Source organism: Bombina bombina, chromosome 4, assembly GCF_027579735.1.
Source record: "Bombina bombina isolate aBomBom1 chromosome 4, aBomBom1.pri, whole genome shotgun sequence".
Taxonomy (NCBI): Eukaryota; Metazoa; Chordata; class Amphibia; order Anura; family Bombinatoridae; genus Bombina; species Bombina bombina.
In genome coordinates, this window is record NC_069502.1 from 246975265 (window position 1) to 246994082 (window position 18818).

The 18818-nt window shown below is 38.9% G+C and overlaps 1 protein-coding gene across 2 annotated transcripts in view; it reads left to right on the forward strand.

Annotated features, from left to right (window-relative positions):
- LOC128656136 (glypican-5-like) overlaps nt 1–18818 on the forward strand; it is a 501056-nt gene that overhangs the window by 217770 nt on the left and 264468 nt on the right. For both annotated transcript variants that reach the window (XM_053709861.1, XM_053709862.1), the window contains one exon: nt 1872–1997. In XM_053709861.1, the coding sequence (XP_053565836.1) occupies nt 1872–1997 (126 nt within the window). The remainder of the gene's footprint in view (nt 1–1871; nt 1998–18818) is intronic.

Genomic DNA, 18818 nt, shown 5'->3' on the forward strand with positions numbered 1-18818 from the left:
TTTCTCTGTGTGTTATATATATATGTGAGTGAGTGCTGGACTTTCTCTGTGTGTTATATATATATGTTATTCCCTAGCAAGAAATCAGATATTTCTTCTGAATACAAGGTGTAGCCAAGATTTGTGCCCTGTTATTGGCAAAAGTTTTGGACAAGGTATCAGATTTCACCTTTTTCACCAGATCAGCTCTCATCTCAAAATAAACCTATTGGGCTTGATTTATCAAATGTCGAGCGGACTTGATTTGCTATAGCGAATCATGTTCACTGGACATCGCTGCAAGTGGACAGCATATGTTGTCAGCATTTATCATTGCTCAAGCGTTTCACCCGAAATGCTTGTGCAATGCTGCCCCCTGCTCAGAGGTGGCCACTAGCAGGGGCTATCAATCATCCCGATCGTATCAACCAATCTTATGACCGCTGCTTCTTCACTTTTGTTTCAGGCTCGTCTGGAACGATGGGCCCTTGAAGCAGCATTTGGAGCCCAGTGACTTTAAAAATTATCTTAGAAAAATGCACAATTTTTTGCATTGCCCTTTTCATATTTTTTATTTTTCATTACTATTATCTCACATAAGATTATAACATGTCTAAGCTACAGCTATTTTTTATTACTATTATCTCACATAAGATTATAACATGTCTGAGCTACAGCTATTTTTTATTACTATTATCTCACATAAGATTATAACACGTCTGAGCTACAGCTATTTTTCATTACTATTATCTCACATAAGATTATAACACGTCTGAGCTACAGCTATTTTTCATTACTATTATCTCACATAAGATTATAACATGTCTGAGCTACAGCTATTTTTTATTACTATTATCTCACATAAGATTATAACATGTCTGAGCTACAGCTATTTTTTATTACTATTATCTCACATAAGATTATAACACGTCTGAGCTACAGCTATTTTTCATTACTATTATCTCACATAAGATTATAATATGTCTAAGCTACAGCTATTTTTTATTACTATTATCTCACATAAGATTATAACATGTCTGAGCTACAGCTATTTTTCATTACTATTATCTCACATAAGATTATAACACGTCTGAGCTACAGCTATTTTTCATTACTATTATCTCACATAAGATTATAACATGTCTGAGCTACAGCTATTTTTCATTACTATTATCTCACATAAGATTATAACATGTCTAAGCTACAGCTATTTTTTATTACTATTATCTCACATAAGATTATAACATGTCTAAGCTACAGCTATTTTTTATTACTATTATCTCACATAAGATTATAACATGTCTGAGCTACAGCTATTTTTTATTACTATTATCTCACATAAGATTATAACATGTCTGAGCTACAGCTATTTTTCATTACTATTATCTCACATAAGATTATAACATGTCTGAGCTAAAGCTATTTTTTATTACTATTATCTCACATAAGATTATAACATGTCTGAGCTACAGCTATTTTTTATTACTATTATCTCACATAAGATTATAACATGTCTAAGCTACAGCTATTTTTCATTACTATTATCTCACATAAGATTATAACATGTCTAAGCTACAGCTATTTTTTATTACTATTATCTCACATAAGATTATAACATGTCTAAGCTACAGCTATTTTTTATTACTATTATCTCACATAAGATTATAACATGTCTAAGCTACAGCTATTTTTTATTACTATTATCTCACATAAGATTTTAACATGTCTGAGCTACAGCTATTTTTTACTCCAGCAATTCTCAGTGTAACATAAAGAACTTAAAAACAAACACATTTCGTAAGATAACCATTACTCTGTATGTGCTGTATTACTGAAAACTGTTTTCTTACCAAATGCTTTGGATTCTCATTTTTTAACTTAATTTCATTCAGGGAGTTTATCAACTACATGAAGCTATCAAGAACATTTTATGCCTCTTTTGCTGAACGTTTGTGCGATGGGGACCTGGCAGTCAGAGATGGTTCCACCTGCTGGAATGGAGATGATGTTGTAGAAAGGTAAAATAAACAGTATCCATATCAATTATAAATACATATGTCCTTCCATAAGGCGGTGAGAGTACACAACTTTATTTCTTACTGTTGGGAAATACAACACCTGGCCACCAAGAGGAGGCAAAGACACCCCAGCCAAAGGCTTAAATATCCCTCCACTTCCCCTATCCCCCAGTCATTCTTTGCCTTTCGTCACTATAGGAGGTGGCAGAGAAGTGATAGAAGATTTGGATAGTCCTGTAATGGGTATGTTCCCTTCAAGAAAGGACTGGAGTTTTAAGTAATTATGTCAACCTCTCAGTGAGAGTATTCATGAAATTTAGAGTCTGGAGATGCAGGGAAAGCGAACCCATCCAGACTGTCGCCTAACAACTCCTGTGCAATCAGTTTTGACGGGTTTCACTGCTCGCTGTTACACACTCAAGTCCATGTCAGAGCGCCGCTGCAAGACTGTCACACTTGAGAGACTATGTCTGTTCCACAGCATGGATCCTGGAGGGTAAGACTGTTTTATATATTCAGTTTTGCTATACAGGGTCACAGTGTGGCTCCTTTATGCCTCGATAGGATCAAGGGTTAAAGAGCCATAAAACAGGTTGAGATCTGTGCATATCCTAAAAGGGCTACTTAATTTAAAATAGTTTGCATTAAAAAAATGTTTAAAAATTGCTGGCAAGTATTTTTAAAATCATTTTAAAAAATAAGCAAAATGAATTACATAGCTAAACTGCCTGGAACAGCTAACTCCACCCCTCTTATCAGTGTTTAGACACAGGCATTGTATTTCAACTGAGTTCACAGCTTCTAGGTATGCCCCAGTAGATATTCCCTATTCACTTTTGCATTTTACCAAAAGAACAATAAACATAGATACAGCCATAAAAGGAATTGTGTGGGGGGAGTTAGAACTTTACAATTCAGAAACTAAAAAGTAAGGGATAATGGTGAGGCACTGCAGTATAATTTGCAGGTAAAGTAATTAAATTACATATTATATTATTTTGTCTCTATCCTAAGTCTAAGAAGGAAGACAAGCCTGCTAATACTCATAGGGCTATTAGCCCCTCTGAGCTGTCTACCTCTCAGGATTACTACCCTTTCTACTCTATCCGCTCCACATGCAGTTCCCCGTTGCTCAACTAATTTTCCATCTGGAGGGGGCTATTTTCCTGTTGACTTTACTGCGCAGTTACAATTGGAGGTGTCTGTGGCCATGAGTGCATTACCTCCCTCTAGCAAACATAAGAGAAAGGTTAAACATAGTTCTCCTGGCCTAGAGTCATCTAAATTGTTGTCGGATTTAGCTACTATGTCCTAACTATCCGAGGATGAGTTAACCTCTGTAGCTTCATAGGGTGAACTTTCTGAGTCGGAGACTTAATTTTCTAAACCTCCTTCCGCGGAGAAACCCTCCTTTAGATTTAAAATTGAGTATCTGCGTTTTTTTATTAAAGGAGGTTCTGTCTACGCTAGAGGTTCCAGAGGCTAAACTCCCTGAGGAACCTAAGATCCCTAAATTAGACAGGGTTTATGAAGACAGGAAGGTCCCTCTGACTTTTCCTGTGCCAGTTAAGATGGCGAACATTATACGTAACGAATGGGAAAGAATAGGAACTTCTTTTTCCCCCTTGTCTACTTTTTAAAAATTATTCTCGGTCCCTGACTCTCTATTAGATTTATGGGGCTCCATCCCTAAGGTGGATGGCGCTATTTATATGCTGGCTAAGTGTACTACTATTCCTCTGGAGGATAGTTCTTCTTCTTTTAGAGAGCATATGGACAAGAAAATGGAAAATTGTCTGAGGAAGATGTTTCAACATACAGGGTTTTTATTCAACCGGCAGCAGCTGGTGCGACACTCTGTCAGAGCTCATTGAGGTGGGGACTCCCCTCGAGGAGATTCAGGAGAGAATTAAAGCTCTGAGAATTGCTAACTCCTTCATCTGTGATGCAAATATGCAGATTATTCGCCTAAATGCAAAGGCTTCTGGCTTTGCAGTCCTAGCCCGCCGGGCTCTCTGGTTGAAGTCTTGGTCTGCAGATATAACTTCTAAATCCAGACTCCTTTCTCTTCCTTTCAAGGGGAAGATTTTATTCGGTCCAGGGCTGGACTCCATTATTTCTATGGCTACAGGAGGGAAAGGTGCCTTCCTAAAGCAGGATAAGAAGAATAGGCCTAAGGGACGGCAATTGTCTAATTTTTGTTACTTTAGTTCTGACTAATCACAACAACAGCAATCCTCAACCAAGTCCGAGCAGCCCAAAAGTACTTGGAAGCCGGCTCAGTCCTGGAACAAGTCCAAACAGACTAAGAAGCCCACCAAGAACAAATTGGCATGAAGGCGCGGCCCCCGATCCGGGATCGAATTGAGTAGGGGGCAGACAGTTTCTTTTTTAAAACACTTGGTTTCAGGATGTACAGGATCCTTGGGTCCTGGAGGTTGTAGCTCAGGGATACAGGATAGGATTCAAATCTCATCCGTCCAGGGGCAGATTCCTTCTCTCCAGACTGTCTACAAGACAAGAAAAGAGGACTACCTTTTTGCGTACGGGATCTCTCCTCTCTAGGAGTAATTGACCCAGTACCTATAGCAGAAAGAGGTTTGGGGTTTTATTCAAAGCATTTCGTGGTTTATAAAAAGGATGGAACTTTTTCGTCTAATTCCGGACTTAAAGTGCCTAAACAAGTTTCTGAGTGTTCACACTTTCAAGATGGAGACAATAAGGTCAATCCTTCCTCTGGTTCAGACAGTTTATGACCGCCATAGACCTCAAGGATGCATACCTTCATGTTCCGATACACAGGGAACATTTTCAGTTCCTGAGGTTTGCCTTTCTGGACCAGCGCTTCCAGTTAATAGCTCTTCTGTTTGGCCTAGCTACTGCTCCAAGATTATTTTTGAAGGTTCTGGGGGCTCTTCTAGCCATTGCCAGAACATGAGGTATTGCAGTAGCGCCTTACCTGGACGATATCTTGGTACAGGCGCCATGTTTTTGTCTAGCGGAAGAACACTCGCAGTCCCTTCTCGGTCTTCTTCGATCACATGGATGGAAGATAAACTTGGAAAAGAGTTCTCTTACTCCAAGTACAAGGGTGAATTTCCATGAGAATATTTCTGACAGATCAGAGACATTGCAAGCTAACTACTTGCTGTCTTGCCCTCCAGGCCTCCTTGAGACCCTCAGTGGCCCAGTGTATGAAGGTGATCGGACTCATGGTGTCCTGTATGGACATCATTCCCTTTGCCAGATGACCCTTATAAAATATGAATGCTGAGACAATGAAACAGCGACCATTCATATTTGTCTCAACAGATTGTGCTGGACAACCTGTTGAGAGACTCGCTGTCTTGGTGGCTCTATCCAGATCATCTGTCCCAAGGCACGTGCTTCTTGAGACCATCCTGGGAGGTTGAGACTATGGATGCAAGCCTTTCCAGCTGGGGAGCCGTTTGAGGTGACAAGAAGGCAAAAGGGCTGTGGACTCAGGAGGAGTCCTCCCTTCCGATCAATATATTGCAACTTTGGGCAATCTTCAATGCCTTAAATGCTTGGCCCCTTCTGGGTTAATGCCAGTTTATCAGATTCCAATCAAGCAGGAGTGAGCATCAGTGATTCTGATTGCTCCATTGTGGCTGTGAAGGACGTGGTTTGCGGATCTGGTGGGGATGTCCTCATCTCCTCAGTGGAGGTTACCTTGTCACAGAGATCTGCTGATACAGGGTCCCTTCTTTCATCAAAATCTTGATTCTCTGAGACTGACTGCGTGGAGATTGAATGCTTAGTCTTAGCCAAGAGAGGGTTTTCTGAGAGTGTTATCGACACTCTGGTTCAAGCTCGTAAGCCAGTGACTCATCATATCTACCATAAAGTGTGGAGGACTTACTTGTACTGGTGTGAAGAGTGTGGCTTTTCCTGGCATAAGGTTAAGGTTGCAAGAATTTTATCTTTTCTCCAGGATGGACTGGAGAAGGGTCTATCTGCTAGTTCCCTGAAGGGACAGATGTCGGTCCCATCTGTGTTACGGCACAAGAGATTGAGCATCCGGATGTGCAGTCCTTTGTTAAGGCTCTGACTAGGATCAGACCTGTGTTTAAATCTGGGGCTCCACCTTAAAGCCTCAATCTTGTTCTTAGTGTTTTGCAGCAGGCTCCGTTTGAGCCTAGGCATACTGTTGACATTAAATTATTATCTTGGAAGGTTCTTTTTTTGTTGGCTATTTCTGAAATTTCTGCTTTGCAATGTGACCCCCCTTATCTTGTTTTCCATGCTGATAAGGCAGTTTTACGTACTAAATTAGGGCTCCTCCCTAAGGTGGTGTCGGATTGTAATATTAATCAAGAAATTGTTGTTCCTTCCTTGTGTCCTAATCATTCTTCAGGGAACGAATGCTTGCTTCATAATCTAGATGTGGTTCGTGACTTGAAGTTATATCTTCAGGCTACAAAGGAATTCAGACAATCTTTCTCTTTGTTTGTCATCTATACAGGGAAGCGTAAGGGGCAGAAGGCTACTACAACTTCCCCATCTTTCTGGTTGAGGAGTGTCATTCGCTTAGCTTATGAGACAGCGGGGCGACAGCCTCCTGAGAGGATAATGGCTCATTCCACTAGAGCAGTGGCTTCCTCCTGGGCTTTTAAGAATGAATCCTCTATGGATCATATTTGTAAGGCCTTGCACACTTTTTCTAAATTTTAAAAGTTTGATGTGTTTGCTTCAGTTGAAGCAGCTTTCGGGAGAAATGTTTTGCAGACTGTGGTGTCCTCATAATAGGGTCCGCCTCTTTTTTGTTCCCTCCCGTTATTCCTTCAGTGTCCTCTGGAGTTTGGGTATAGTTTTCCCAACAGTAAGGAATGAAGTAGTGGACTCTCCCTGCCTTATGGAAGGAAAAGATAATTTATGCTTACCAGATAAATTCTTTTCCTTCCTGGAAGGGAGAGTTCATGACCCCGCCCGTAATTTATTTTTGTTTTGCGGCTCCTTTTTTATATTATTTCTTCTGGCACCTTTATACCCTGATGTTTCTCCTACTTTTCCTTGTTCCCTCGGCAGAATGACTGGGGGATAGGTGAAGTGGGAGGGATATTTAAGTTTTTGGCTGGTATCTTTCCCAACAGTAAGGAATGAAGACATGGACTCTCCCTGTCAGGAAGGAAAGGAATTTATCGGGTAAGCATAAATTATGTTATATTTTTTTTAAAAGGGAATCAGAATTTCCACTCTAATCACATAAAGTTATTTACTTTAAACCAATCAACAGCTGATGGAGTTAAATATCATTTTGTTCCATTACTGCAACTGAAAACAATGCTTTTCCTGTTAATGTGAATTGGAATTGTTTATTTGTGTATTCAAAATATTGTTCCTGTACTGTCCAGAGATGGATTGCGTAAAGAGGAAAATGTCCCCCTTATGATTTTTCTCTTTGTCTCCAAAAATATGCAAAGAATTGCATTACATTTTTTCATGCCAATGAGCTGCCATTTTTAAAATAATGATTTTCTTCATTTTATATCTATTTGTTATTATGAATATCTTGCCAAATATACATCAAGAAGTTTGTAAACACTTCAGTTACATTTGTGACAATCCAGGGTACAATTAATTGGATGAAGTCAGTTACAGCTTGTCTCTGCAAATAACTGGAAACATTGTGTTACTCAGTGACATCACCGGGGGAAACTGGCCCCCAAGTTGATCATCCCTCCCAGTATAGACTCCTCCCGGTCCCACCCACAACCTGTCCAATCCCACCCTTGTCATGTCCAACCCCACCCACAAAATAATGGTGGGGTATGTCCCCCCCCCCATATGTGGTTTCTACAGACAGCAATGGGCCCATCTAATTAAAATCAAATGCTGCAAATAAATAATTACAGCTACAAAAGTATTTTTGGCAGGATAATAGACATATTAGCGGTTGTTTTGATTTTATTTTATTTTTTTAATTATTTAAAAAAAAAAAAAAAAGTAAATTAAATTAGAGAAAGTAAAAAGTGTAGTATATTAAAATGTGATTGCATACAACAAGATATAATGGTATTAGCTTTTAATATGGTAACTTATACAATGGAAAGTATTTATTGCATGTTCTCCAGATTTACTATACATAAATCAGCTTTTTTTTTCTGAATAATCAGGCGCTGCTAATCAAGTCTTCTCTAGGTTTGTTAATAAAGATACTGAATACCATAAATATTCTACAAATTATAATAATCTCTAATAATCTGGCTGTATTTATCTAATGTTCTTCAAAGTGACAATAAACACTCAATAAATGCTAGAAAGAATAATGTATTCTAAGCAAAGACTGGCCTGAGATCAGAAATCAGATGTATTTTTTTTATAATTATATTGTTTAAATATTGATAAAAATGAGTGTAACATTTTAGGGCCTGAATCTCTAATGCTCTCTCATCGGTCAAGGATATCTAGGAAGTCTCATCAGTTCTGTGAGGTCCCTTAAAGGGACTTTAAACACTTTGAGATGGTAATATAAATTGGTAAATTGTATATACAGAAAAAAAACTCTGCAATATACTTTCATTATTTATTTTGTCCCCTTTTCCTGAAATTGTGTTCTTTTCATTTCCTGTTAGAAATGCAAGTGCAGAACACTGTTATATATTCCACCCAGCCATTGGCTGAACACTCTTATGACCTATTTATAACTGTCCCTAATTGACCACAGCAGAGAAGGTAACCTAAGTTACAACCTGCCAGCTCACATTGTTTTATAGACACTAAAAAAAAATTGTCAATATTTAAACAGCTAATGAAACTTTAAAAAATGCATCTACATGTTATTCTCAGACTAATCTTTTCCTTGAATGCTTCATTCTGTCTAGCATTTATTTACGCCTAGATTACGAGTTTTGCGTTATGAGCTGTGCGGTGCTAACGAGCAGTTTTTTCTCACCGCTCACTTTATTTACAGCGCTGGTCTTACGGGTTTTTACAAACCAGGCGTTAACAGGCAAGAAGTGAGCGTAGAGCAAAATTATGCTCAATACCGCACTCCAATACCAGCGCTGCTTAAGTCAGCGGTGAGCTGGTCGTACGTGCTCGTGCACAATTTCCCCATAGACATCAATGGGGAGAGTCGGCTGAGAAAAAGTCTAACACCTGCAAAAAAGCAGCGTAAAACTCAGTAACACAGCCCCATTGATTCCTATGGGGAAACACATTTTATGTTTACACCTAACACCCTAACATGAACCCCAAGTCTAAACACCCCTGATCTTACACTTATTAACCCCTAATCTGCCGCCCCCGACATCGCTGACACCTGCATTATACTTATTAACCCCTAATCTGCTGCCCCAAACATCGCTGACACCTACATTATATTTATTAACCCCTAATCTCCCTCCCCCAATGTCGCCGCAACCTTCCTACATTTATTAACCCCTAATCTGCCACCCCCAACATCGCTGCCACTATATTAAATGTATTAACCCCTAAATCTAAGTCTAACCCTAACACCCCCTAACTTAAATATAATTTAATTAAATCTAAATAAAAATTATCATTAACTAAATTATTCCTATTTAAAACTAAATACTTTTACCTGTAAAATAAAACCTAACCTATGTTACAATAATACCTAACACTACACTACAATTAAATAAATTACCTACATTAAATACAATTAAATAAATTAAATTAGCTAAATCACAAAAAAAACAAAAAACACTAAATTACAGAAAATAAAAAACAAATTACAGATCTTTAAACTAATTACACCTAATCTAAGAGCCCTATCAAAATAAAAAATAAAAAACCCAAAATAACCCCCCCCCTTGCCTAAACTACGAATAGCCCTTAAAAGGGCCTTTTGCGGGGCATTGCCCCAAATAAATCAGTTCTTTTACCTGTAAAAAAAAATACAAACAACTGCCCCAACAGTAAAACCCACCACCCACACAACCAACCCCCCCAAATAAAAGCCTAACTAAAAAAACCTAAGCTCCCCATTGCCCTGAAAAGGGCATTTGAATGGGCATTGCCCTTAAAAGGGCATTTAGCTCTATTGCTGCCCAAAGCCCTAACCTAAAAAATAAACCCACCCAATACACCCTTAAAAAATCCTAACACTAACCCCCGAAGATTCACTTACTGGGAGAAGTCTTCATCCAAGCGGCAATATGTCCTCAACGAAGCCGGCAGAAGTGGTCCTCCAGACGGGCAGACGTCTTCATCCAGACGGCATCTTCTATCTTCAGCCTTGCGACATGGAGCGGCTCCATCTTCAAGATATCCAGCGCGGAGCATCCTCTTCAAACAACGTCTTCTTTGGAATGAATATCTCTTTAAGTGATGTCATCCAAGATGGCGTCCCTTAGATTCCGATTGGCTGATAGAAGTCTATCAGCCAATTGGAATTAAGGTAGAAAAAATCCTATTGGCTGATGCAATCAGCCAGTAGGATTAAGCTGGCATTCTATTGGCTGTTCCAATCAGCCAATAGAATGCAAGCTCAATCCTATTGGCTGATTGGATCAGCTAATAGGATTGAAGTTTAATCCTATTGGCTGATTGCATCAGGCAATAGGATTTTTTCTACCTTAATTCCGATTGGCTGATCTATCAGCCAATCGGAATCTAAGGGACGCCATCTTGGATGACGTCACTTAAAGTGATATTCATTCAGAAGAAGACTTCGTTTGAAGAGGATGCTCCGCGCCGGATGTCTTGAAGATGGAGCCGCTCCACATCTGAAGGATGAAGATAGAAGATGCCGTCTGGATGAAGACTTCTGCCCGTCTGGAGGACCACTTCTGCCCGTCTGGAGGACCATTTCTGCAGGCTTCATTGAGGACATCTTGCCGCTTGGATGAATACTTCTCCCGGTAAGTGAATCTTCGGGGGTTAGTGTTAGGATTTTTTAAGGGTGTATTGGGTGGGTTTATTTTTTGGTAAGGGCTTTGGGCAGCAATAGAACTAAATGCACTTTTATGGGCAATGCCCATCCAAATGCCCTTTTCAGGGCAATGGGGAGCTTAGGTTTTTTTTAGTTAGGCTTTTATTTGGGGGGTTGGTTGTGTGGGTGGTGGGTTTTACTGTTGGGGGGTGTTTGTATTTTTTTTTACAGGTAAAAGAGCTGATATCTTTGGGGCAATGCCCCGCAAAAGACCCTTTTAAGGGCTATTGGTAGTTTAGTTTAGGCTAGGGATTTTTTTATTTTGGGGGGCTTTTTTATTTTGATAGGGCTCTTAGATTAGGTGTAATAAGTTTAAAGATCTGGAATTTGTTTGTTATTTTCTGTAATTTAGTTTTTTTTATGATTTAGCTAATTTAATTTAATTTATTTAATTGTATTTAATGTAGGTAATTTATTTAATTGTAGTGTAGTGTTAGGTGTTAGTGTTTTTTAGGTTTTATTTTACAGGTAAATTATTTAGATTGTAGGTTCCCACGGGAACAGGGCTCCCAATTCCTCCTGTATTTGTTTGTTAAATTTTGTCTGGTGTCTCATATTGTACTGTCCTTTTATCTTTGTTACCTATGAACAGCGCTGCGGAATCTGTTGGCGCTTTATAAATAAAGAATAATAATAATAATAATACATTTCTATTTATTTTAGCTAGGTTGTTATTAAATAGTTAATAACTATTTAGTAACTATTCTACCTAGTTAAAATATATACAAACTTGCCTGTAAAATAAAAATAAACCCTAAGCTAGCTACAATGTAACTATTAGTTATATTGTAGCTAGCTTAGGGTTTATTTTATAGGTAAGTATTTAGTTTTAAATAGGAATAATTTAGTTAATGATAGTAATTTTATTTAGATTTATTTAAATTATATTTAAGTTAGGGGGTGTTAGGGTTAGACTTAAGTTTAAAGGGTTAATAAATTTAGAATAGTGGCGGCGACATTGGGGACGGAAGATTAGGGGTTAATAAATGTAGGTAGGTGGCAGCGATGTTGGGGGTAGCAAATTAGGGGTTAATAAATATAATGTAGGTTGTGGCAATGCCCGGTGCGGAAGATTAGGGGTTAATAAGTATAATGTAGGTGGCAGTGATGTTAGGGGCGGCAGATTAAGGGTTAATACTATTTAACTAGTGTTTGCGAGGCGGGAATGTGGCGGTTTAGGGGTTAATATGTTTATTATAGTGGCAGCGATGTCCGGAGCGGCAAAGTAGGGGTTAAAAATTTTATTATAGTGTTTGCGATGCGGGAGGGCCTCGGTTTAGGGGTTAATAGGTAGTTTATGGGTGTTAGTGTACTTTTTAGCACTTTAGTTATGAGTTTAATGCTACGGCGCTGTAGTGTAAAACTCATAAAATAACTACTGACTTTAAAATGCGTTAGGAATCTTGACGGTAGAGGGTGTACCGCTCACTTTTTGGCCTCCCAGGACAGACTCGTAATACCGGCGCTATGGAAGTCCCTTCGAAAAAAGGGTTTACGAACTTTACTTAAGTCGGTTTGTGGTAAGGCCAAACAAGTGTGCTTCACACCTATACCTGCAAGACTCGTAATACAAGCGGGCGTAAAAAAGCAGCGTTAGGACCTGTTAACGCTGCTTTTTTACCGCAAAACTCGTAATCTAGCCGTTTGTGTTTAATGTCCCTTTAAAGAATGTTTAGACAGTCAAATTTTAACTTGAGAGTTATTCATCTGGCTCTGCAGGGTTCAGCATATGAAGTAGAAGAGCCTACATTGAAATATAAAACCTAAACCCCCCTCTGCACACACACTTTTTTCAGAGTTACATATCGGAAAAACAAAATAAATAATGAATGTGCTTTTGCAAAGTATTTTTTTTAGTGTGCATTATTAAACATTTTGTGCTAGATCACGAGTGTATCGCCATTTATCGCCCCGCTTTAACTCCGCTATAAGTAAACTTTTTGAGCGTGTCGGGAAGTGCGCATATTACAAGTTGAAAGTAAAACGTTTTCCCCCATAGACTTCAATGGAGCACAAAGAGTGGGAAAAGAAATAACACACATGCTCGTGCACAAAACCTATGTGCTAACCCAACATTAAAATATGAATATTTCACATTCCAATGTTCTTCACGTCGGATAATATGTTCTATTTATTCATAAGTAAAATCATATATTTATAGAAATATTTTTTTGTAAGATATATCTTTACATATATATATTATTATGGGGTATTACAATTTGAGTTTAAGGTCATTAAACACTTGTATCATAAAATGTTTTTTTATTTATAGTAAAACAATTTTGCAACATACTATTATTATTTATGATGTCGCCTTTTCCTGTAGTTTCATTCAGAAAATAGTGAGCATTACAATTTCTGTTAAAAATTAAGAACTAAACCTGTGTTACCAGATGATGGTGCCTATTGCTTTAAGGACTTTTGGGGCACATTGGTCAAACATTTGCCAGCAGGGAGAGAAATCAAGCAAAATCTTTTTTTCCCTTTCACTGCCCTTAAAATGCATCCTACAAGATGCATAAACTTATACCTACAACATACTGCACAATGATTGCTTGACTAGGGTAGATTATATATACAGTATCCCACAAAATTGAGTACACCCCTCACATTTTTGTAAATATTTTATTATATCTTTTCATGTGACAACACTGAAGAAATTACACTTTTGCTACAATGTAAAGTAGTGAGTGTACAGCCTGTATAACAGTGTACATTTTCTGTCCCCTCAAAATAACTCAACACACAGCCATTAATGTCTAAACTGTTGGCAACAAAAGTGAGTACACCCCTAAATGGAAATGTCCAAATTGGGCCCAAAGTGTCAATATTTTGTGTGGCCACCATTATTTTCCAGCACTGCCTTAACCCACTTGAGCATGGAGTTCACCAGAGCTTTACAGGTTGCCACAGGAGTCCTATTTCCCTCATCTATGAGGACATCATGTAGCTGATGGATGTTAGAGACCTTGCGTTCCCCCACCTTCCGTTTGAGGATGCCCCACAGATGCTCAATAGGGTTTAGGTCTGGAGACATGCTTGGCCAGTCCATCACCTTTACCCTCAGCTTCTTTAGCAAGGCAGTGGTCGTCTTGGAGGTGTGTTTGGGGTCATTATCATGTTGGAATACTGCACTTCTGCCTCCGAAGGGAGGGGATCAAGCTCTGCTTCAGTATGTCACAGTACATGTAGGCATTCATGATTCCCTCAATGAACTGTAGCTCCCAAGTGCCGGCAGCACTCATGCAGGCCCATACTATGACACTCCCACCACCATGCTTGACCGTAGGCAAGACAAACTTGTCTTTGTACTCCTCACCTGGTTGCCACCACCACATGCTTGACACCATTTGAACCAAATAACTTTATCTTGGTCTCATCGGACCACAGGACATGGTTCCAGTAATCCATACAGGGCTGCCACCAGAAATTTTAGGGCCCCTAAACTTTTGAGCAGTCCCCCCCTGTGCCAAAGCGGACCACCAGGAAAAGACCACTTGTAATCACAAAGCATTAGAAGGGAACAGGAACAGTTTGTTACATTAAAAAAATGCCTACCTTACTCTCAAGTGGAGGAGAGAGGTTGTCAGCTGTAGTTTGCAGTTCAGGCTGCCTCCTCTGTGTGCCGCTTCCTCATTCAGTCCCCATGTGCTGCTGCTGCTGCTCTGGGGACCCCTTATTCCCTAGTCCCCATGTACTCCACCTAGGGTTGCCACCTTTAGTCCAGGACAAAACCTAAACTCTCTCTTGTGCCCTATACAGCGCAGCAAAAACAATTTTTTCAGAGTATACACTGTCCTACATTAAATAACGCAAATGCACAAATTGCACACAGACATTCACACTTGCATACACAAGTAACACAATAATTTAGGTTACACATAGTATGCAGTAGTCAGTTATTGTTGTTTTAACCTAGACTGAGTAAAATAAAACAATCTACCTCTTATAATCACTTATAATATGATGGAAATGACAACAAGGAATTAACTAGGGAATAAAGCTACAGCATACATTTTATACACTGTATACGGAGTGATCAGGAATGTCTAGGAGGAAAAAAAACATACTGTACACTGTTCCTTTATAGGGTCAGTATACTGTAAAACTGGTCTCCGTTAAATGGGTTTCCGATGACTTGATAACTTTTCCTTTAGGTTTATTTTTTACTATGAGCTAGTTGGTATTGCTCTTTTGAACCAAAGAGCTTGCAGGTATATCAATTTGCCTTACATTATCACTTTTTATATACACACACACAAAGCCTCCTTATGTTACCTATGTCTCTATATGTGGAGAGAACAACTGAAAATTAATATTTGAGCTTTTCCATACCAAATACTTAAAGGGACATGAAACCCAATGTTTTTCTTTCATGATTTAGATAGAGAATACAATTTTAAACAACATTCCATTTTACTTCTATTATCTAATTTGCTTAATTCTTTAGGTATCCATTGTTAAAGAAATAACAATGCACATGGGTGAGCCAATCACACCTGGCATCTATTTAAAGCCACCAATCAGCAGCTACTGAGCCTATTTAGATATGCTAATATACTCCAGCCTGTAAAATAGATCATTGGGAACACATTAAAGAAGAGACATGTTTACAGTACACTGTCTCTTTAAATAAAATGCTGACAGGTGGATAAGCTGATTTCTCTCACTGTGTTACTGGTGGGCAATGGCATTACAAAACATAAAAACAACATTATTTTTTATTGGTATTTTAAAATACCCACAATTTTACTAAAAAAATTACTAATGTCTTTAAGATATGAAAGGATGGCCAAACTCTTCAAAATGTTGACATAAAACTCAATAATGCCCATAATTAATCATACATAAGTAAAATATTCATATTAAAAAAATAACACTTTTGGTACAGATTTATGGAATATTTCTATAACTTTAATCAGTAGCTATATTAATTGTTATGCAAAGACATTTCATAAATCTGCACAGTGTGAGTTTTTTTTTATAATGTATTTTTACTTGTGTATGATATATATTAATAATAAAAGAAAAGAAAATTAACTTGTGTGCAGATTTATAAAGGGTATTAATGGCTTTAACCAGCAGTTGTATAACATTTAATACAACTAGCGATTAAAGTCACTAAAGCAGCGTTCAGCAAAAGCTCAGAGCCAGCGCCGGCACATCTGCTTGAGCAATGACGTGGTGCTATAGAGACGTCATAAGGGAGCTTAGAAAAAACGTTCCCAGTGCAACGTCTCCCGTCACCACGCTGCCTGGCATTGCATCTGTGGCAAATTTACAACACTCACGCTTCTAAAGATGCCAGCCTCCATGAACAACACATGTTTCTCATGGAGGCTGCCATCTTTAGAAGCGTCTGAGCTTGTTCGAATAAGTCCCAGCATTACCAGCATGCTGGAAACGCTGGGACTTGCATCAGCTGAGCGCTCAGCAAGCACCCAGCACCTCGCTTGGAAGTCTTCTTCGAACGCTCCAAGCGAGCTCTGCGTTCGCTTGGAGTGCTTGCTGAACATGGCTTAAGACACTTTTAAAAGTCTGTTTGTGACTATATTTTCTAAGCAGTGCACTAAAACTGTCACACTCATTTATGGAATTGGGGTCAGCGGGTTAAGGGCAGTCAGACGTTTTTTATTTTTCCTCACATTCTCTCACTCAGCATATTAAACACCCTCTGTTCTCTCTCATAGCCGGAGTGGGACAAATAGATCAGCCTGCATAACTGACCTGATTAGCAGGAAGATAAGTTTACAAAGTTAGAGCCAGGAAGGAGAAGCCCTGTCGGACGGGACTTTTAGTGTCTGACAGGGAAAGTTCAGACCGTTCAGGCAGCAGAGCAGATCTAACCTGGTGGTAACCTTAACTTTTTCAGCTGTTCCAGGAGTGCTCTTAATCCTCAATAACTTCTTAACTCTAGCTAGTCCTGGCGGGAACTCCTCCCTCCCATTCCAATTTGAAGATATGATGAATGGCATTCTGGAACTTGTAGTTTCCAGTTCCAGCCATGCAGCATGTAAAGAGCCAAGCCTGACTAAATTTTCTATGCAGCTGGCTGCTGCAAGTAACGGGGGTATGTGGGGGGGCCTGGTCGGGCCCCTGTAGACCTCGGGGCCCCTGACTGGAGTCATGGCTGTCACCCCCTGATGGCGGCCCTGAATTCATGTCCTTAGTCTGCTTGTCTTCAGCAAACTGTTGCAGGCTTTCTTGTGCATCATCTTTAGAAGAGGCTTCCTTCTGGGATGACAGCCATGCAGACCAATTTGATGCAGTGTGTGGTCTGAGCAGTGACAGGCTGACCCCCCACCCCTTCAACCTCTGCAGCAATGCTGGCAGCACGCATACGTCTATTTCCCAAAGACAACCTCTGGATATGATGCTGAGCACGTGCACTCAATTTCTTTCATCGACCATGCAAGGCCTGTTCTGAGTGGAACCTGTCTTGTGAAACTGCTGTATGGTCTTGCCCACCATACTGCAGCTCAGTTTCAGGGTCTTGGCAATCTTCTAATAGCCTAGGCCATCATTATGTAGAGCAACAATTCTTTTTTTCAGATCTTCAGAGAGTTCTTTGCCATGAGGTGCCATGTTAAACTACCAGTGACCAGTATGAGTGAGTGTGAGAGCGATAACACCAAATTTAAGACACCTGCTCCCCATTTACACCTGAGACCTTGCAACACTAACGAGACACCAGGGAGGGAAAATGGGTAATTGGGCCCAATTTGGAACATTTCCACTTATGGGTGTACTCACTTTTGTTTCCAACGGTTTAGACATTAATGGCTGTGTTATTTTGAGGGGACAGCAAATTTACACTGTTATACCGGCTGTACACTCACTACTTTACATTGTAGCAAAGTGTCATTTCTTCAGTGTTGTCACATGAAAAGATATAATAAAATATTAACAAAAATGTAAGGGGTGTACTCAAATTTGTATGTCCTTAATTGGCCTCAGCAAAGCAAATACGATAAATATACTCAAAAGGTTACTGAACACAATGTGAATGTTGTTAACAAAATTAATTGAAATGCTTTTATGTACAAATGTATTTTGTATGTAGATCTAGTGCTTAAAGGAACATTAACTCAAATATAATTCTTTGCAGTACACATTCTTTTTTTAGTTTGCCTGATTTTACTGTAATTTAACTCTGAAAACTGTTGTTTCTCCCCCAGAGAAGCTAAAGTGCATTGTGTGTAAAACACTGTCACTCCCACATTCTCCCTAACTGGCTATAGAAAAGCTATAGCAAGACCATGCTATTGAAAATGACACCCCCATAGAAAGATCAGGTCATTAAGCGGTAAACCTACCTATCTGCTTTTCAACAAACGATATATAAAGAGAGCTAAGTAAATCTGAAAATAGAAATAAATTTTAAAAATGATTACATTTTACTCTTTCTAAGTCATGAAAGAGCAATTTTGTGGGTCCATGTCCAATTAAAGGGACATAATACTCATATGCTAAATCACTTGAAACTGATGCAGTATAACTGTAAAAAGCTGACAGGAAAATATCACTTGAGCATCCTTATGTAAAAAAGGAAGATATTTTACCTCACAATTTCTTCAGCTCACCAGAGTAAATTCTGTGTAAAAAGTTATACTTCAGCTGTTGTCCAACTGCAGGTAAAAAAATTTTTTTTTTTAAAAAATGAAGAAAGTAACAGCAGCCAATCAGCAATGCTGAGGCCATGAACTCTTTTACTGTGATCTCATGAGATTTCACTTAACTTTCATGAGATCTCATAGTAAACTTCCTTAAACTGAATAGAGAAATGAGTGTGCATGAGGCTCACTCCCCTGTTGGTCCCGGGACAGGCACACAGATTTGCTGCTAAAGTCCTTTACTATGTGAATACTTAGGATATTTTGAGGTAAAATATCTTTCTTTTT